This window comes from Carassius carassius, chromosome 50 (assembly GCF_963082965.1).
Source record: "Carassius carassius chromosome 50, fCarCar2.1, whole genome shotgun sequence".
Classification (NCBI taxonomy): Eukaryota; Metazoa; Chordata; class Actinopteri; order Cypriniformes; family Cyprinidae; genus Carassius; species Carassius carassius.
In genome coordinates this window covers 14697189-14719172 of record NC_081804.1, presented here as the reverse complement: position 1 = coordinate 14719172, position 21984 = coordinate 14697189, and the positions used below count along the sequence as shown (strand labels likewise).

At 36.4% G+C, this 21984-nt stretch overlaps 1 protein-coding gene across 1 annotated transcript; it reads right to left on the bottom strand.

Moving 5' to 3' along the window:
- Positions 1-48: 48 nt before the first annotated feature.
- LOC132133030 (ras association domain-containing protein 8) lies at positions 49-20389 on the bottom strand. The gene is made up of 5 exons (XM_059545689.1): positions 20115-20389; positions 11097-11283; positions 3489-4453; positions 2268-2412; positions 49-1286 (listed from the first exon to the last, which is right to left on the bottom strand). Exons 2-5 carry the CDS (start codon positions 11197-11199, stop codon positions 1165-1167), a joined length of 1335 nt encoding a protein of 444 aa, XP_059401672.1. The 5' UTR covers positions 11200-11283; positions 20115-20389; the 3' UTR covers positions 49-1164.
- Positions 20390-21984: the final 1595 nt, after the last annotated feature.

Genomic DNA, 21984 nt, shown 5'->3' with positions numbered 1-21984 from the left:
GACTTTGCATGCATTATTCAAAAGGGTTATGTTGTAAAATATGAAGCATTTATATAGGGGTGATTTGGGTTTAATAGTGATTCACAGTACTACATACAGACTTTCTAGGGGTTTATATGAAGCTTTTCTATGTTTACAAAAATTATAGTACATGCTGACTGTAGGAATCAAATAAAAAAGTTTAAATACCCCCAAAATCTGCTGAAATTAAATGCAGCCATATGTACAAGACACCATATGAGCAAATCTGAACACAAAACATCATAATATATTTTATACATACACTGAAAATACTGAAATTTAATTCACAGAGTCTGATACTAACATGGCTTGGGTTGAATTTCAGTAAGGCACTATTTTCAGCTAAATAGCTGTGATTTAATATATTGAAACAAACAAATATATACTAACATCTAAGGTACAGTTCACCCAAAAATGATCTCAATACAGAGAGATATTAAAAAAAAAAAAAAAAGAAATTCTGTTTAATTTTGGGTGAACTGTCCCAGTATCCCTTTAAGATTAAAAGTACATTTTCAAGCAATAACACTTTTGTATTTGTCAGTATCAGTTATTATGCATATTTCAACAATGATGACATTAGCTAAATTAAAGCAAGGAGTAGTACGATATTTTGCGGTCATGCAGTAATATATTGCAACTGAAAAAGGTGATTGTCTTTGGCTCAACATAGTAAAAACACTTACATAAACAGATAACACAGTATGAATAGTATGCCATAGTATGAAAAAACGAATAAAAAACAACTAAATATCACAGGTCAGCTGGAAAGTTGCACATTCATACAAATGTTTTTAGAGACTAAAATAAGGATACAAAAATATATTTATGCTTCCAAAGTAATTCATCCTTCATCGCCTAGTTTTTTGTTGTATGTGACGAGGTTACAGGTATCACTTTCTAACAGTAGACAGTACAAATAAGAAAATCAGCATACTTATTGTTTGTATTTGAAATGGTATGCAGCTCTTTATGATCAAGATCAAGTATTATGACAGGGAATTGAAAAACAGCTTGAGAGGTCTTCATGATACCACTGAAGTTCTCCTTCATTGTGCAACAAATCAAATCAACTCTGTCTAAAACATATATGGAGAGGTTTTTAAAAATCTGGTTTGCATCTACTGAAGTGATTTATGGTCCTCAAACGTAGATGCCCTCAGGATTCAAACCTGAGGAGATTGGACTATGGAGTCCATGGTTGCTGCCAACCACTGGATGAGATGCGCCCGGTCGTTTCAATGAGCCAGTTAATGCAGCAAAGTCTGGGAAATGAAAGAAAACAATTAAATTAAAGAACTTTGTCTAACATTGCATTGTGCTTGGGATTGTAAAGATCATTTTAACTACAGTTTGTGCTAAGAAGAACTCAAGAATACATACAAAATTAGTGCAATCTTGACCAAATATTTCCAAAGATCTTTGCTTTATTCCAATAATGGTTGCTTGTTTGGAATATAAAACCACCATACTACTATTTCTGTGGTGTATAGTATGGATACAATGCACAGAATATGCAAATACAACAGAGCACACTGCTGTATCCCACAATGCAAACTTATTTCTAATGTGATGACTGAGCTGGCAATAATATCTGTGGTTTTCACTCATTATTGTATCAGCCACAGGCTGCATTCAGTATGCTGCATGGTAATATTCAAATTAGACTTTTAATTAACCAATTAGCCAAGCCTTTGTATATTAAACTTTTTGGTAATGATTGCAGGAATAACACGTACAATACCAACTCTAACCACAAGGTGGAACTTTGGATTAGTAATATTAACAATAATAGGAAACACTGAACTCAGTGACATCTACAAACAGAAGGCTTGCAACTGCAATGTTATTTTTCTTCCAGGCTTGACGTCAATAAAGTCAGAAAGAAATAGCAGATTTCTATACTCGACAGAGTGCATGAGTCAACTGCTGCAACTATAATCTTTCACGGCACTGACGAAGCAGGAGCACACAAAAACTGCAGTGTTTATGAATCACCCTCAGCCTTATATATTTTACAGGAGAAGACTGTCCAACATGGACTTGATGTGAGAGTGAAAAGTTACTTGGCACTGCACTAAATTAAACCCAGATGTGGTCTGGCTATTAATGAACCTTGTAAAATGGGCTTGTTACTCATTATGGTTGAGGTCTTGTCTTCATTCATGTTGAGTCCTAACAGTATTCATACTGTGTGGAGCATAACCATGAGGCTTTAGATATATTGGCAATAAAAAAAACAATACCTTTACCATCTGTTGTGTTGCTGGAGTCCTCATCACTGGGCTCCACGGGCAGAACCGTGACTTTGGTGCCTGTTTGTTGAATGAACTGCTGTAGGTTTACCTGCCTCAACTCTTTGGTAAGCTGTTCCAGTTCGTACTGACTCGCCTGGTGGAGAAAGAGGGTGGAGAAGGTGCTAATGAAATGTTTGTGTAGCATTGCAACTGGCATTCAGCCTGCAGCAATGCACTAACAACGGGCTATAAACGGGAACAATGCTCCAATGTACTTTCACAAAATTAGCTCATGATTCCAAACACATGCGACATTTTTGCATTTACTGCAATCACAAGAATTGAAAAATGTTTTAGATCCAACTCTGCTAAAAACCCAGCATGAATTTCATTGCTAGTTAGTGCCAGTTTGGTACTGGTCCAGTTGGTGTACCTTAGCCAGCCATGATGCTCACCATTTGTTGAGGCTAGTCAACCTGCATCAACGTTTTGCTGGTTTAACTGCTTAAGAAGACTTGAGGGGGAAATCAAAAAGTCAAGGTTTGGCTGGTTGGCCTGGTCCAGTTAGTCACTGCTAGCAGATGCAGATATTTTTGAAAGGCTCTCAAAAGCATGAAATGGAAATGTTCCCTGCTGCCTTTGACATCACAGCTTAAGCTAGTCACTAATGAAGGACTAATGATCGTACGTTCTTGTGGTGTCATCAGCTAATCGGCATGTTAACATGTCTTGACATCAAACTTAAGACAGAAATACACTACACAACTTTTATATCAGTACAGATTTTAAAACAACTTGGTATCCTTCACTTGCCGACTGGATACAGATGAAAAACTGTTTATCATAGACTAAAAAACTTACAAAGATGACAATACCGAATTATTAACATAACTTCAAAAATTGGTTTAAAATATCAAATGTGATTAATATCCTTCAGATGGATGGAATTATTGTCTGAAACTACAAGTTACAAGTTATATGACATACAACAAGCAACAACCAAACAACATACAACAACCAAAAACTGTGTCCATCTTCATTTCAGACTGCAAAGCAACAAAATGTGATTCTTTTAAAGGGGTTGATTCTCTTCTATAAACTCTGTATACTGGTTAAAAGGAATCTTTTTAGTAAGAATCAGTGGCACAACACCACTGCTTACCATTGCAGACTTCGATTTAAAAATGTCATATTGATTACTCAAGTTTCTGTTTGTGAACCTTAACGTACCTGTCGTCTCTTGCATGACTCAGCCAATGAGCGCTCCACTGCTCTTGAGCTGTTTTCAAGCTGGGCCGTGTGTTGAGCCTGAGCCTTGAGCTCTGATTTCACTCTCTGAAGTCTAGCCTTCACTTCCCCCTCACTGGCCTGCTGGCTGTCTCTGATCTCCTTATGCTGCTTTTGAGCCTCTATGCCTGCCTCTACGCCCTGCAGAGACATCAGCCGCTGTTCCAGATCCGCCTCACAGCCGCGCACCCGACTGCTCAACTCCTGGAGGCGCTCCTGCAGCTGCCTCTCGCTCTCGCGCTCAATCTCCAGCTCGGATTCCCAGAATTCTTCTTCCTCAATATCTACCTTGTTTCTTCGCACCTGCTTTTCCAACCTTGAAACTTCCTCCATCATCTTCACATACAATTCATCGTCCTCTAGTCCAACTCTTTTCTCAGTCATCATTCGGAGCTCTGCCTCGTACGCCTCCATCCTGCTGTCTAGAAACGAAAGTGTCTCCCTCTGCAGTCTCACCAGTTGGGTAAGGTCCCCCACTCTTTGGGCTGATAACCGGGGGGAGAGTGACGGCGAATTGTGGGGACTTTTTACTAAAACCTCTCGTTGTCTAGCACTGCTGTCACTGAGCCTTCCTCCACTAAGGATGTCCCTCAGACTGCGGGGCGCACCGGTGTAGGTCAGAGATTTGCGGCGTGGTTCACGCCGACAGAAGGACCGATCACCCGGAGCTCGGAGCTTGGCCATCAACGGAAGGCTCTGCCGATGCAAGCCACGCTCTGGGCCTCGAGAATTCAGACCTTCAGTTGAGGGGTACTCATTGAGAGATGGACCTGTGCGGTGTAGGATAAACTGCACATCTCCTGCATACTGCCCCCAAGTGTTCAGAGAGGCCACCGGACTCTCGTGAGGAACGAGATGTCTCTCGGTGTCCCTCCATTTTTCAATCAGTGTATAGCGTCCTGTGCGACCTGTTAAAAACAATAAGGATTACAGTGCTGAATAAGACTATCAATAAGACTGGAGACATAGATATTAAATGTGTTCTCTGTTATGTAGCACAATTGACTTCATACTCAGCATCATGCTAAAGCAATTTCTTTGTAAATCAAAACAGTCTGATTTACAATCTCATATTAGTGTACATTAATTTAAAAGATACTTCCCAAACGTAGTATTACTTTAAAACCTTTTTAATGGAAAAAAAAATAGTGTTATTCTTGTTTAAATCTGTCATGTTATGACTTATATCATTGTTATGTGAATACACAATTATATTAAGGATGTTTTTCCCAATCTCGTTCCACCCTCTTCCGCCGATCATTTCCTGTCCTTTTCCACTACCATATTTGCTTTAGGGCAAAATGACCAAATAATTCTTCTTCATCTGATTAGTGAGCTTCATTTGAAGATACACATTTGAAACAGTGAACTGTGATTCTTCCCCCTGTAAAACATACAGATTACTCCCAAAACTGTGAAAGAAAATGGAGGTGTTTTTAAGAGTTTTTTTCCTTCTTTCAGTAGAATGAGTCAGATTTTCCATGTCAGTGGGCACTTTGGTTTTGCCAGCACGTTTCTCACTCATACGAGAGGGGGGCTTTAGATTATACTAGTCTGAGTGCAGCTGAAAATAGAATCAAATGGTGACGTCAACCAAAAGAGGTTTGAATCAAAAACAAATTGCTTTGGGTCCCACTGGTGATGTAATTAACTGAAATCAGCTTTGTTGACCATCTCCTTGAAACTCCTTAAAATATGCCTGTTAAACTTGGAAAGTCAGTACAAACTCTCTGATACTTAATCTTCTTTTCAATTATGAAAAGGATGATGATTACTCAATCAACCTGGATGCCAGATGGTTTCAACATTACTCAGAATTTATGGCACATCTGTGTTAGCAACTATAGCTTCCATGATTTAAGTCTTCCAAACCATACCATTATTTATTTTTGTTGTATAAGCTATTTTCCAGTAAAGAGCTACTTTTTTTTTTTCAACAGATAGCAGTAGCATGACAGAATTGTCCATGAGTGTTTTTGTGTCATATTGTGTTACTCCTTGTGTGTTGGAAAGCCTGATACATTTTGGTGGATCAGTTTGTTTAGTGAACTACCTATGTATTTGAGCCATAATTAAATGTCTGTCCCAAATTCACACTTTATTGACCTAATGCCTCTCTGAATCTTGGGTAGAGGTCTGCTCAGCAGAAGTGTGCATCAAAGGTGCATAGTGGTTGCAAAGGGGCGCTCGTGGGCCAAACCTAAATGACAAATGGGACCCCCTTTCGAGCATGTGGTAGTCATTGAAAATCTGCAAGACCACAAGTCTATATGAAGTGTGCCTTTTGGGACAGGGACTAAATAGTATTTCCAAAAGTCTATGCGCTGTGTTTTAAGTTTTCCCGCACTACATGCAATTTTAACGTCGAGTTCACGTCAACAACAGCAACAGATATGTGCTGCATTTTACTCATCATTAGCTAATTTCAAGATCAAAGACTGCAGAGCGTGGCATCAGCACTCATAAAATAATTTAGTCATTACTTTTAATGAGGATGATTGTGTGTTGAGCATCAACGACTTACTTTGTTTCACTGGCAGTTTGCATGTCGGCTTGCTGAAGAGATGCTCAGCTACTGTGTTGCATTAGCGCTGTCATATCTGAATATAACATGATATATAGCCAATAACATGCTCACACTTTTATTGTATTTAATTTTTTTACACTTTAGGAGGAGTTACATTTACATATGTGGTTTCAGCAATCACATGCATTTACACTTGTCCAGTTTCATTAGGAATGCATTTCAGACCACCTCCTGAAGTGGTTTGAGTAATTGAATTTACAGTAAATCTAAGTCTCTAAAGTGTTTCGGAGGGCATTTAGCCCTCGGATATACTAGTAGTGGTCGACCGATATTGGTTTTTTTGACAGCCGATGTCAATATCTTGGAAAGCAGGGTGGCCGATAGCTGATATAAAAGTACAAAAAAAATATACATAAAACAAACATACTTATACTTTAGATGACATAGTATTTTACACAAATAAATAAATATTTAATAAAAATTTTATTAAAAAGGAAGTAAACACTGTAACCAACAGGGCACTCTGTATTCTGGGAAGTTTGTATGCATTGGGAATCAGATTTTCAAATAAAGCCAAGGTAACACTCATTTTACATTCAACACACTAAAAAAGGACATGAATATCATTATGCTACTTTGTAGTGGTCGACCGATATATCGCCAAGCCCGATATATTGGACGATATTTGACACTTTTCAATATCGGCATCGGGCAATAAGTTTTTCTGCTTGGACGCTGTGTTTAAGGTGGGACTTTTATTTTGACAGCGCTGAGAGCGGCAGCGTCTGAGCGCACACAGTGCTCACACTCTCTCTCTTGTTCGTCGTCATCGTTAACAGTTCTGTATGATACGGGTAGAAGTCTATCTAATAATCAGATAGAACGGTTAAACAAAGGAATTAATGTATACAGAAAGTATTATAATGATTGCTTTTATATTAGGCCTATTAGTAATAGAAAGTCAAGCATTATAATACTTTCTCATTTGCCGTCAGCATTAAGCAAATGTGCATCCAGCATGATCACATGTTCTCTGTGACAGTCGGTTCAAATTACAAATTATGCTGCAGTTTATGCATTTGCCCACTGGCATATTCATGTCATTGTCACTGTGCGCTGTATGTAAAATCAGGGTTACCCTTGCTTTATTAAAAAAAAAAAGCGTTTACTTTCTTTTAAATTCTATTTTTATTACATATTTATTTATTTGTGAAAAATACCATCATCTAAAGTATAATATGTTTGTTTTACACATGTATTTTTTAATCCATTGTCAAATTATTTCCAATTTCTTAAATATTAATAATAATAACAATAAAAAACTATATTGGCTTTATATTGGCTACCCCCCCCCCCCCTGCTTTACAAGATATCGGCATCGGCTGTCAAATACTTTGTATACACTAATTCCTTTGTTAAACCATTCTATTGGATTATTAGATAGACTTCTATCCGTATTAGACAGAACTGTTAACAACGACAGAAAGCAGAAAAACGTATCGGTGCCAAGGACACCAAGGACGATATATCGGTCAACCACTATATATATGTCGAAATCATACTCTAGATTTAATACTGTCACATGGAATTGATGTTGATGGTGTTGAAATTATTCAGCCAAGTGATGATATCTCAGATCATTATTTAGTTCTTTGCAAAATTCATATAGCCAAAATTGTAAATTCTACTTCTTGTTACAAGTATGGAAGAACCATCATTTCTAACACAAAAGACTGCTTTTTAAGTTATCTTCCTGATGTATCCAAATTCCTTAGCATATCCAAAACCTCAGAACAACTTGATGATGTAACAGAAACTATGGACTCTCTCTTTTCTAGCACTTTAAATAAAGTTGCTCCTTTACGCTTAAGGAAGGTTAAGGAAAACAGTTTGACACCATGGTATAATGAGCATACTCGCACCCTAAAGAGAGCAGCCCGAAAAATGGAGCGCAGCTGGAGGAAAACAAAACTAGAGGTATTTCGTATTGCTTGGCGGGAAAGTAACATATCCTACAGAAAAGCATTCAAAACTGCTAGATCCGATTACTTTTCTTCTCTTTTAGAAGAAAACAAACATAACCCCAGGTATTTATTCAATACAGTGGCTAAATTAACGAAAAATAAAGCCTCAACAAGTGTTGACATTTCCCAACACCACAGCAGTAATGAGTTTATGAACTACTTTACTTCTAAAATCGATACTATTAGAGATAAAATTGCAACCATTCAGCCGTCAGCTACAGTATCACATCAGACAGTGCACTATAGACCCCCTGAGGAACAGTTCCACTCATTCTCTACCATAGGAGAGGAAGAATTGTATAAACTTGTTAAATCATCTAAACCAACAACATGTATGTTAGACCCTATACCATCTAAGCTCCTGAAAGAGGTGCTTCCAGAAGTCATAGATCCTCTTCTGACTATTATTAATTCCTCATTGTCATTAGGACATGTCCCCAAAACCTTCAAACTGGCTGTTATTAAGCCTCTCATCAAAAAACCACAACTTGACCCCAAAGAACTAGTTAATTATAGACCAATCTCGAATCTCCCTTTTCTGTCCAAGATACTAGAAAAGGTGGTATCCACACAATTATATTCCTTCTTAGAGAAAAATGGTATATGTGAGGATTTCCAGTCAGGATTTAGACCGTATCATAGTACTGAGACTGCTCTTCTTAGAGTTACAAATGATCTGCTCTTATCATCTGATCGTGGGTGTATCTCTCTATTAGTTTTATTGGATCTTAGTGCTGCGTTTGACACAATTGACCACAACATTCTTTTGCATAGACTTGAATACTTTGTTGGCATCAGTGGAAGTGCATTAGCATGGTTTAAATCGTACTTATATGACCGCCATCAGTTCGTAGCAGTGAATGAAGATGTATCCTATCGATCACAAGTGCAGTATGGAGTACCTCAAGGCTCAGTACTAGGGCCGCTACTCTTCACGCTTTATATGTTACCCTTGGGAGATATCATCAGGAAACATGGTGTTAGCTTTCACTGTTATGCTGATGATACTCAGCTCTATATTTCTTCGCAGCCCGGTGAAACACACCAATTTGAAAAACTAATGGATTGCATAGTCGATATAAAAAACTGGATGACGAGTAATTTCTTACTGCTAAATTCTGAAAAAACAGAGGTGTTAATTATAGGACCTAAAAACTCTGCTTGTAATAACCTAGAACATTGTCTAAGACTTGATGGTTGCTCTGTCAATTCTTCGTCATCAGTTAGGAACCTAGGTGTGCTACTTGATCGCAATCTTTCCTTAGAAAGCCACGTTTCTAGCATTTGTAAAACTGCATTTTTCCATCTCAAAAATATATCTAAATTACGGCCTATGCTCTCAATGTCAAATGCAGAAATGTTAATCCATGCATTTATGACCTCAAGGTTAGATTATTGTAATGCTTTATTGGGTGGTTGTTCTGCACGCTTAGTAAACAAACTACAGCTAGTCCAAAATGCAGCAGCAAGAGTTCTTACTAGAACCAGGAAGTATGACCATATTAGCCCGGTCCTGTCAACACTGCACTGGCTCCCTATCAAGCATCGCATAGATTTTAAAATATTGCTTATTACTTATAAAGCCCTGAATGGTTTAGCACCTCAGTATTTGAATGAGCTCCTTTTACATTATAATCCTCTACGTCCGCTACGTTCTCAAAACTCAGGCAATTTGATAATACCTAGAATATCAAAATCAACTGCAGGCGGCAGATCCTTTTCCTATTTGGCGCCCAAACTCTGGAATAACCTACCTAACATTGTTCGGGAGGCAGACACACTCTTGCAGTTTAAATCTAGATTAAAGACCCATCTCTTTAACCTGGCATACACATAACATACTAATATGCTTTTATTATCCAAATCCGTTAAAGGATTTTTAGGCTGCATTAATTAGGTAAACCGGAACCGGAAACACTTCCCATAACAACCTATGTACTTGCTACATCATTAGAAGAATGGCATCTACGCTAATATTTGTCTGTTTCTCTCTTGTTCCGAGGTCACCGTGGCCACCAGATCCAGTCTGTGTCCAGATCAGAGGGTCACTGCAGTCACCCGGATCCAGTACGTATCCAGACCAGATGCTGGATCAGCACCTAGAAAGGACCTCTACATCCCTGAAAGACAGCGGAGACCAGGACAACTAGAGCCCCAGATACAGATCCCCTGTAAAGACCTTGTCTCAGAGGAGCACCAGGACAAGACCACAGGAAACAGATGATTCTTCTGCACAATCTGACTTTGCTGCAGCCTGGAATTGAACTACTGGTTTCGTCTGGTCAGAGGAGAACTGGCCCCCCAACTGAGCCTGGTTTCTCCCAAGGTTTTTTTCTCCATTCTGTCACCGATGGAGTTTCGGTTCCTTGCCGCTGTCGCCTCTGGCTTGCTTAGTTGGGGACACTTCATCTACAGCGATATCGTTGACTTGATTGCAAATAAATGGACAGACACTATTTAACTGAACAGAGATGACATAACTGAATCCAATGATGAACTGCCTTTAACGATCATCTTTGCATTATTGACACTGTTTTCCTAATGAATGTTGTTCAGTTGCTTTGACGCAATGTATTTTGTTTAAAGCGCTATATAAATAAATAAAGGTGACTATATATTAGGTATCCGATTAGAGAATGCAAGAATTGACCAGGTGTAAACAGTCCCAAATATTTAGATAATACTGCCACTTATAACCATGGTTTCCATACATAAATATCAGTTAGGATAAATTTGTTTTAATATTTCTGTTTGATGTAGTGTTTAAGTTAGATAATGTCTAATTTGTTGAGTCATATAAGTATTTTGAGCCTCTATGCCTGCCTCTACGACATGAGTGAGAGTAAATGATGAGTTTTCTTTCTTATGTGAACTACTATGAAAAGTTTTGTAGCTTAACCTACTACAAAGTAGCTTCTCCAACAATTTATTTTTGTATTTTTTTTTATAAACATGAAGGACTAAATTAAAAGAGCTACTTCATATTAAGACTCTCCCTACCAATTGCTTGAGCCAGAGCGATGACCACTTCCTCGCAGGTGGTGGCCTCTGTGACCCCACAGATCACACGCTGAACTCCATCGACCCACACCTTCAGCTCCATCCCGGGTCAAACTCTGGAGGGTCTGGGGCTGCTGGTCTGTGACGTCATACCGTCCTGCTCTAGGGTCACCCCCTAACGGCAACTCTGCAAAAACCAAAACACAGGTTAGGAAACACCTGGGAATGATATATACTTCTCACTGCCTTGTGCAGATGTTCTCATACTAAAAAGTGTGGACGTCTGAGATGAATTTGATCATTGACTGGTATTTCGTTTAGCAAGTCTGTTCATCACACAAAGCAATTTTTAAGGCGCCAAAGGGCTATAAAAGGGAAATATAGCGCGCATATGGATCACTTATGGTGTAATTTTCTGAGCTTTCTTATATTTAATAAGGACCGCAAAATTAGTTGGAATGACAAGAGGGTAAGTAAATGATGACATTTCGGTGTGAACTATCCTTTTAACACTATTGTTTTGCTGCTTTATTTTCTTCTGTAAATGCAAATGATTTTTTTTCCCATAAGATTTGTCTTTTTGTTCTCAACTGAGAACAAAGCTTAAACAAATATCCATTAACGTTACAATAATCTGAAATGCATCTGTCTAGGAACAAAGACAAGTGTTATAATGAGAGCATTTCCTAATCAGGAAAGCTTTGTAAAAGGAAATGGCTGTGCTATTAGCAGGAGACCTCTGAGCTTCCAGATGGACATGTTTCCTTCCTCAGATCTCTGACTAGTTGAACAATCAGCTCTTGTATTGTATGTAACAAAGAAACAAGATACTGCTGTCTAAAAAATGATTCTGTATCTTTGCAACAACAGCTTAAACATGGTCCAAAAATAGCCTTTTTTCCAAGAAACAAATTGGCTATGAATCAGTGCCTTTAGTGGAGGTGTGCTGAAGGTGTGAAGAGGAGGATGACATAAAAAACAGTTGGCCGCAGTGCAGACGTCCTGCTACAGTGAGACCAGCTGGACCTGATATTATGTTCCTCCCACTTGAACAGGTAGAATTTTAGGACGATGGGCTGGCAGCCATGTTTTTACAAATGAGTCTTTACAAAAATCTTTTTAAAACGAGTTGAATTCAATAACACAGCGGAGTCATCCAGAATATACAGAGCTCTCCGCATGCATGTTAGCAGTTTATAAGAGCCAATTTTAGTCTCACAATCAAAAAGAGAGTCCATTTACACGTCCAGGGACTATGAAAGCCTGCTTTAATTTAAAAAGAAAAAGGTAATTATGTCTGTTTCCCATCATTCCTAGTTAATTTTTTAGCCTGCTGTTTGACTTTAAATATCACAATGTGACTTCCTTTCTCATTATCAATAATATATACCTAATTTCATCATTTTACCCAAACAGTTATGTATGAATATTTAATAATCAATTTAATTGACAGTATCAGTTTTATATACAGTATTATGAATAAAATATTTCGTATACACTTCACAGGCAAGTTCAATTGGTTGTCACTGAAAATTTGTATTGATTGTCTTTGTGTTTGACTATACAGCTGCTGTTTTGTGTGTGTGTGTATGAGAGACCCTGGACCACAAAACCAGTCTTAAATCGCTGGGGTATATCTTTAGCAATAGTCAAAAAAAAGAAGAAGAAAAAAAATACCTTGTATGGGTAAAAATTTCAGATTTTTCTTTTATGCCAAAAATCATTAGGATATTGAGTAAAGATCATGTTCTATTAAGATATTTTGTAAATTTCTTACTGTAAATATATGAACTTATATATAACTTTTGATTAGTAATATACATTGCTAAGAATTTCATTTGGACAGTTTGAAAGGCGATTTTCTCAATATTTAGATTTTTTTGCACCTTCAGATTCCAGATTTTCAAATAGTTTTATCTCGGCCAAATATTGTCCGATACATTGATCATAATAAACCATACATCAATGGAAAGCTTATTTATTCAGCTTTCATACCCTATATAAATGTTGTGATACATTTTTATACACATTTGTTGTTGTTGTTGTTGTTAACATATACTAACAATGACAAGATTATCCATAGTCTCCTTTTATTTTTTAGTATATTCAGGGCATTTTTATTTCGTCCATTCTCTCTATTTCTTTAAGTCTAAGTCCATTCTTTTCATCTGTTCATTATGTTTATAGAGCCTTGAGTTTGGCTCCAGAGGAGGGACAGGGACGATTTACTGACTGTATGGGGCACTGTGCTGGAAAAGTAATGCACTGCAGCAGCCAAAGACCACAGCATCAAGACAGATCTCCTCTCTGAATGAAATACTACACCCGTCCTGCGCTAATAATCTGCAAGCACACAAAATTATGCATTACCCATAAAAAAAACAAAGTGCAGTCCTCAAAGGACAACCCTTTGGGACTAAAAGCCAGGTTGTTAAAACATATAATTTTTCACGTTTTTTCAACAGAATTAGCTCAAGATCCTTGGTAATTAAAAATAAATAAAAAATTAAATAAGCTGATCTGGAAATCTTACACAGATAAAATTCATTCATGATTCACCTTGAAAAACAGCTTTAAAATGAATCCATTTTTATCCAAAGCAGCTTACAGTTTTTTTAAAAACATTACTTTATCAGGACATGTTTCCAAACCATGACCTTGAAGTTGTTATTGTCACCCTCTACCATTTCTGCAACAGTAACCATCTCGTTTGAATACAATATATAATAATACTTTGCATTAAACAGTCAAGCCATTATTTCCCAGAATTACCCAAGAGAAAAAGTGTCTTTTCAATTGCCTTTTTCAACCCTGTATAAGGGAGTACACTGAATATCTCTGGTTTAGTGCAGAGACATATGGTGCAGTAGAACCCTATAACAGCTCTTCTATCTGAGCCAAAATGGAAAAAAAGAGAGCTTATAACAACAAAACCAAATAGCTACTGGAGTCGATGTGGAGTTCTTGCCAAATTTCTAATTTTTGATTTATATATGGTTTGGAATCGTTCAGAATCCAGGCTGCCAATGCAAGGACATTCAAATCATATTTTAGACTGGCTCATAAATTTATACAAAATGATTAAATTAAATAAAAATCACACTTGGAATTGTCACACAACATTGACTCTATTTAGGTGTGAGATACTCAGCAAATGTCAAAAAATGTGATGTTTTTTACATGCTGCATTTCATTTTCTCCCCATTTTGCCCTTCTGTGAGCAGATAAGTGTTTTGTCCTTCATTTTTACTACCCTTTAGTGTCTATGACAACAGATGGAGCCCTGTAGCTGATAGTCAGATGCATTGTGGAGCCATTTTATGTGTCCTTTTTCCGACTAGTGCAAAAGTGGCCTGCAGCCGACTCTTTTTTGCAGCCTGACATTTTTGCAGGAGCGATCACTGAGGCAAGAAGCCCAGTTAACGGATGACTTCACATCTGCTGCATATATATTTGAATGAATGAACCAAAAATACAAGGGAACCAAGATTGCCCAATCAAGACATTGTACGAAATGCAACATCAAAACATTTGTTATATAAAGGTACACTATGCAAGTTTTTTACTTTATAACATAAAAATACCATGGTATGTTTGCAGATATTTAAGAAACATGCCAAGTTAACATAGTTGTTTATCTGAACAACAATGCTACAGTCAGTGATTCTGCTTTGAAAATGTGCATTCTGTGTCAGAATGTCTATTTTTGTTTTGGACTGTGTGACTCCGCCCACTGCAAGTTTACCTGAATGTATTTTAGCACCCCGGGTTGCCAGTTGGTGGAAAACATACAATGTATTTAAATTCAGTCATGGAAGCTGCCAAATTAAAGGGGTCAGAGACTTTCAGTGTAAGGCTTGATGCTTTCCATTATCAGGTGCGCTCATTCCTGTTGGTGTCGTCAATCTGGGTCAAGTCTGAGGAGGAGGGGCCGGGTAAAAAAATCCCTCTCCAATATTTTGAATTTGGAATACTCAATCCTACATACAGCACCTTTAAAGTTTGACATAAAAATGCATTACAAAGATAAACTCATAGTTCTTTCATTAATTTAATATTGACAGAAAAAAGTATTATTTTTATAGCCTACACTCCCAATATCAACATTTGTTAAAAGAAAATTTGTAGAATAAACAAAATTAATTGGGTGTGCTTCCTGCATTCTCAGTCTCCGTGAATATCTTCCTGAAACCAGTCACTAAAATGAACCAAAAATGAGCTTTAAGTGTCTATTATTAAGTCAAGTAAGTCATATCAAAAACAAATATTCTCTGATAAATGTATTCTCTGTAATGCTGATGCGGCTTAATGCAGCGGATGATCGCATTCTCATGAGTCATTTATTTTAACTTATTAGTGTTACTGTGACATAAACTTGTACACATTCACTTACTTAACTTTTCCCAAATTATAATGTCGGACTAAAATATATTGAGTGCAACTTTTTGAAATATGTTTCATACAAATTGAAATACAACCTTTCATTGCATCTAAATGTTGTAGGATTGTCTGCATTTTAGCTCACATTGTCCGGTGATTTATTAAAGGGCATACTGACCCGCAAAACATGATTTTTTAGTTCATAATTTTTAACACTGCATTTGCAACACTAATAAGTAACATAATTTTACTGGCATAAGTAACTGTTATCAAATAACATAAATTTAATTTACTGCGTTACCAGGAAAAGTAATTAGCTTACAGAAACGCGTTTCTGTGTAACGCATTATACCATACTCTGGTCACGAGACACATCCGAGTCAAGCGTGGAAATTGAGAAGTACAACATTTGGCATTTTGAACGGTTTTGTTCAGGCCTTAATCAGGAAGAGTCTGTGCTGAATTTGATTGCTGCCCCACCATGAGGACTCTAATCAATCATCTGCACATCATGCTGAGCACGAGCGATCACTTTAGTTGGTCTAAATCGAGCACTGCAGAAGTTAATCAAGCACCATATGTGAATGTCACAGTGAAGCACTTGGGAACTGACTCTCCATTTACTGAAGCCATTTCTGGCTTCCTCATGATGACATCATTCCACTTGAAAACTTTGGGCCAGATTTACTAATGCAAACCCTGTTTTGGCATTAAAAAACTACTTTCAGGATCTACTAAAAGACACAATTAGCAATGTAAAGCATGGACAGAGTTGTTCTATTTATCTCCCATAGTTCATTTAGGAGTTTCCATTTCAGACGCAAAGTTTAAGGAAGGAGAGTATTTAAATAAGTCATGCAAGGTTATTTACTAAGGTTTGCAATAGTCAGATTACCCCCCCCCCCCAAACAAAAGCAGGTCTTAACCTATATTGCACCTGTGTTGTTAGTAGATTACACACACCTATTTATCAGGTTTGTTTCTATATCTTTTATCTATATTTTTGTAGCATTCAGACCATCAGTACTAAGTGAAGGAAACTCTTGCACCATGAAATGTGACAGAGGTTGTTGTTTGCAGACAGAAAGCAGGAAGGATGTATAAATTCCACCAGCAGTGATTTTGTGAGGTTTCTAAGGCTAATCTCAATGTACTCTGCTGAGTAATATCCTCTTACCATTGCTCATACTTCTGATTCAGGCATATGAATTTTCCCTCAGGAATCAATGAAGTAAGGTACCCAACGTTTTCCCGCCAATTTTACTGTATTCCTTGTCCCACTTTGTGTGTAAATATAAACAACACATTTCATTTCAACCTGCTTATTAAAAATATTTGGCAAACACTTCTTCCTTATGCTTTGTCCGTGGCTAAAATAAGAATTTGTGGTGCTTGCTAAGACAAACAAAATCTATTACTACTCAAAAGTTATCATTGCTTAAACTTTGGATGGAATTTCTGGATGAAGGTTTTTGTATGGGCACTTACATATTCTTCAGGAAAAACTCAAGATTTGACAGATTCAAAACCTGCATAAAAACTAATATATATATATAAATAAAGTACAAAACAAAAAACCATATCCTCCAAATGGGAAATTAACACAGCATATGTCCAACAAAACCTTACCTTTGGATGTTAAGAAATACAGTGAGCTCTTGGTAGAGGCTAAACCTCAAAGTCATTAAAGATAGGATCAATGATCAACAAATGATACAAGATTTGAGGTCTCTCAGAGAGAATGAGTTAATTTCCTGAGTAATGATGGTGTGCCGTTACTATTGCTGAGCTATTTTGGATTAACCTTTTATTCTTCTTATGCTTGCGCTAGCTTGCCATGCTACATGTAATTACTAGTCATTTATGCACTCTCCCATAATCAGTTGCAGGCCTGGGCTGAAACTGTTCCAAGAGTAAAAACACTCCAAGAAACACACACTTAGATAGATAGATAGATAGATAGATAGATAGATAGATAGATAGATAGATAGATAGATTCAAGAGTGATTAAAAGTCTACTTTGTACTTCGGTCAGCGTACAGTGCGCATGATGCAAATTTGGTCATGAGAATATTACACAGTTACCGTTGTGAGATAGCAGCAACTTTAGTTTGAGAGTCTACAAAGAAACTTTCATCTGTCATAATCTCTGGAACAAATAACACAGTTGGAGTAAGATTAACTTTTCTAGAGCGCATGTGTCGGCTTTGTACATTCGCGCACTCTATCAAATGGAGTATAGATTATATGCAAATGTGCACATAAAAAACTGAAGTATACTATGGGCTTTACATTTCCATCTGTTCTTCACAGAAAGTGTGAAAAATGTGTTACTTCAAACAGATTGTATTGTAACACTGCACTACTATTTATTGCACTTTTTTATTACATTTGTATTTTTGTATATTTGCTTCTTATTTTTCAATACTTTATTCTGGTTTTTCTATTAGCGGCATTCAGAGTGGAAAGCAAAGAATTTCATTGTACAGGGAATGTGCATTTGACTAAAGGCTTTGAACTTTGAAAACTTACAGAACAGTCATCCGTATTACTTTCATGCTATCTTTTGATCCTTATTGGAGCTTGTGAGATTTGGGTCCAATTGACTTGCATAATATGGAAAAAAACAGCTAAAACATTCTTCAAAATATCTTCTCTTCTGTTTCACAAACAAATGAAAGTCATACAGGTTTGAATGAGGGTGAGTAAATTATGACAAAAGTTTTGTTTTTGAATGAAACAATTAAAATTCATGAATGAAAATGTTTTCTTTTATTTTTTTTTACTTTAAGGGCCACTGTATAGTGAAGTTACTGAAAAGATTAGCTAGTGACTAATGCTTTGTTGAGCCTTGAAGGCATGCAGGTGGTTATCCGAAGACTTGGGCCTTGATTTTACACCATGAAAACTGATAACATTGAGGTTACACATTCCACGCAGCTGAACGCTGAAGGAGATAAGATGTTTCTTGCCCACAACCTCATGTTTTCTAATCAAATACTTGCATTTGTAGTCATCGTCCTTGAGTGAAATGGCTAAGAAATGCTATTTTTAACATGGTAGGATTGGATAGTAAAGTTCAAATGTTTTGTTTTTTATTTTTTTATAGAAGAACTGTTTTTCCTGGTATTCTCTTATATGAGCTTTGGCAGAATTGGAATATATTTTTAAACCTTGTGTTTTGAATCTTGTTCCTTCCCGAGGGAAAGTTACGGTGCAACTCAAACGCAAAGTAAACAAACAACACCACTACACAATCAAACTGAACAACGAAAGACCTACCATCTGCCAAAGACAGAGGACAACTGTGTCCTCACCAAATCTTCCATCTGGGACGACGGAGGAAGGAAAACAAACCTTCTTTCCCCACCCCAGTAAAACAATAACCTGAGGTTTTGGAAGAAAGTGAGTGAATTCACAGTTAAATCTCCAAATCTTGCTTCTAAACCCCCTGGGTGTCCTGCAATGAACTTTGCTACTGTACGCTTGATTCTTTCACGTAGTTTAGCACAGTTAGCCTGTAAGAGTAAAAACAATGAGGAGCTTTCATGGAAGGCAACAGGAAAACAACGCTTTCCTCAAAACTATGAAGGGAATAAAACCATGCCAGGTTTTAAACAAAGTCCTTCTCTAAGGATTTTAGATGGCAAGAACAGTCTACCTACTGTGGTTTTTAACTACGGACCAGCAAGAGCTGCCTTCGCTCTTGTAAATCTCAGAGTTTGTTGAATCCCAAGTCTCAGCTGAGGTGCTTTAATAAACTTCAGAATAAACGTCTCCTCCAAAACCTACCTCCAAACTCACAGCTAGGACGCAGACTGGCAGAATCGCTAACATCTGGATGGCACGTTTCGCTTGATATAATACTGCCTTTGTTCTTTTGCCATGGTTGTGACCAGCAGGCAAGCTTTGAAGGACCAGCCAAAAACTGAGTTACGAGTGTACTGGATGAAGTGTCAACGTGACTAAGTAGTTTATTAATAATCTCTCATGATCTTACCACTTTTGGTAAAGTATTTATGCATTCCCACTCTAAAGCATTTGCATACTTTTGTGGCAATACAAAAATGCACTCAAGACACTTTTTTTGGATTGAATAGTATTTTGCAGTAAATAGTCTACATGATATAAGATATAACCAAATGATTGTAAATCTCCATAATCTTTGTTAGAACCACCAAAGCCATTATTATCTATTGCATTGTATGACGTGTATTCTACATCCCATACACAAAATAAAAGTGCATTAAATAATGTTTCAATAGCTAGAAAATAACTGGGTTTCGTAGTAACCATATACTGCATCAAATAAAAGTTTAAATAGTCAAACTAACACATACTCATGTTTTTTTAAGCAGAATGATCCTTCAAATATCAATAATTGAATAAAAATAGTATTGCAAAAATCTGAATATTGAACATTCTGTTTTAATATTGTTTTCTTTTAAGTTAAATAAAACAATAACAATGATTTTGTTATTCCGTTAAAACGTTAGATCTAAAATGAAGACAAAGTTAAATCATGCAAATAAATATTTTAGATTGTCGTGCTGAATGCGTATTAAAATATAACTGCAGTTTTTAAGTTACATTAATTAATAATTCGGTTTTCCGCATGAAAAATCTGTACATTCTTACCTTTGTTATTAAATGTAGAAAAACATTTATCCACTTTTTGTCCGAGTCGATGTTGCGATGACCAAAGTTTGTAACGTTGCAATAAATTATAAGGACAATATAATAATCAGGGGTTTTCTCTGCATTAAGCTAAATATAAACGAACTGCTGTACTTTGTATTTTTTTACAGCGCAAAAGACTGAGAAAATTAGCGGATTTCATTCGTAAGTATCACCGCCCCACAGGAAAAAGTTTTCCCACTGTGCTGCAGTCAGTCCATCCGAGATATAGACTGTGGAAAACACGACCGTCTCTTCTACTCGCCGTATTATGTGAAGTCCCGCCCTCAATCTCTTAACTGTCCAATCAGAGACCGCTTTTTGAGGCTCCTATTGGCCCATCTCGTCGAAGGAGGCGGGACTTGTGTGAATACCGTTCTCTTCCTCAAGAGGTCGCTTGACGGCCCAGAAAACCAAAGCCTCCATTGAGCTGCATTAATCTGGACCTTTTTTGTTTTTAATTGGATATATTTGCACAATAAAGAATGTCAGTTAAATAATTTAAATGATTAATCATTAAATTAAAAATGGCCCCACTAGTCTCTGTTTAAAAAGTATTATTTAATAACAAACGGTTATGATTTGGACATCCTGTCAGCGCTGAGAAAAGTAACACGCAACACGTGGGGTTCCTAAGCGGGTTTAATAATGATTTACAGAGTAATGACGCTTAAAGAACTTTAATAAGAATAATTAAAGAAACAAAACAAACAAACAAAAAACACCTTCAAAACACAAACCATCTAAATACAGCAAAAACAGTTTGACGCCATTATTGAAATTAAACTTGAGTTAGAAACCCATGGAAATGCTGACACCTTGTGTCTTTAGCTTTTTTCATTGAATCTTGTAAAATTAAAATGGAAATTATTTATTCAAAGATTATAATTATTTAACACACACACGCACGCACGCACACACACACACACACACACACACACACACACACACACACACACACACACACACACACACACACACATATATATATATATATATATATATATATATATATATATAGGTAGGTAGGTAGACAGACAGACAGACAGACAGACAGATAGATAAATCGTAAATCTTTCACTTTGTTTTTTCAGCACTCTTGGTTTAGCAAAATATTTTTGTATTAGTAGATTCTTTGGAATTACTTACATTATAATGTAAATATATGAATAATAACTAAAAGTGAACTTTATTAAAACATGTAGGGGGAATTTCAAACATAATGTATGCAATCATAATCTTTTTCTTAGTAAAATATTTGTGGAACTCTAGTGATGTATTTTAAAACGTATCCAGCCCTGATATTAATGTTCATAATCATTTAGTGAATTTTCTTTGCCTATTAGTCATATTGTTTTTGGTTACTATATAAATGATCATTTTAATTGTGATAAATGTATTATTGTAAACTAAAACATCTCTTCACAAACTGTTAATACTGAAATGCAGACATACAAATATTTTCAGTATTGACAGTTTTTATGAAATAAATAAAACATTACATAGAAACAAAAATAAATAATAACAATAATAATAATAGTAATAATAAAACTTAAATAATAATTTAATAATTTAATAATTTAAATATATATTTATTTAAAAAATGTTCCCTATATATATTATTTACTTTGTATGCTTTGTTTCAAAATTATGTGTATCTGTTAACTGTATTTACATTAAATGTCAAAGAAGAAAAATAACTTATAAAGTATCAAGTCAAACAATAAACATCTAAGGCGAGTAATTTGTATAAGTCAGTCGATACCGTAGACGATTGGCTCCTCGCACACCGTAAGCAAACCCCTGAATTCTGACTGACAGGTGAAACATC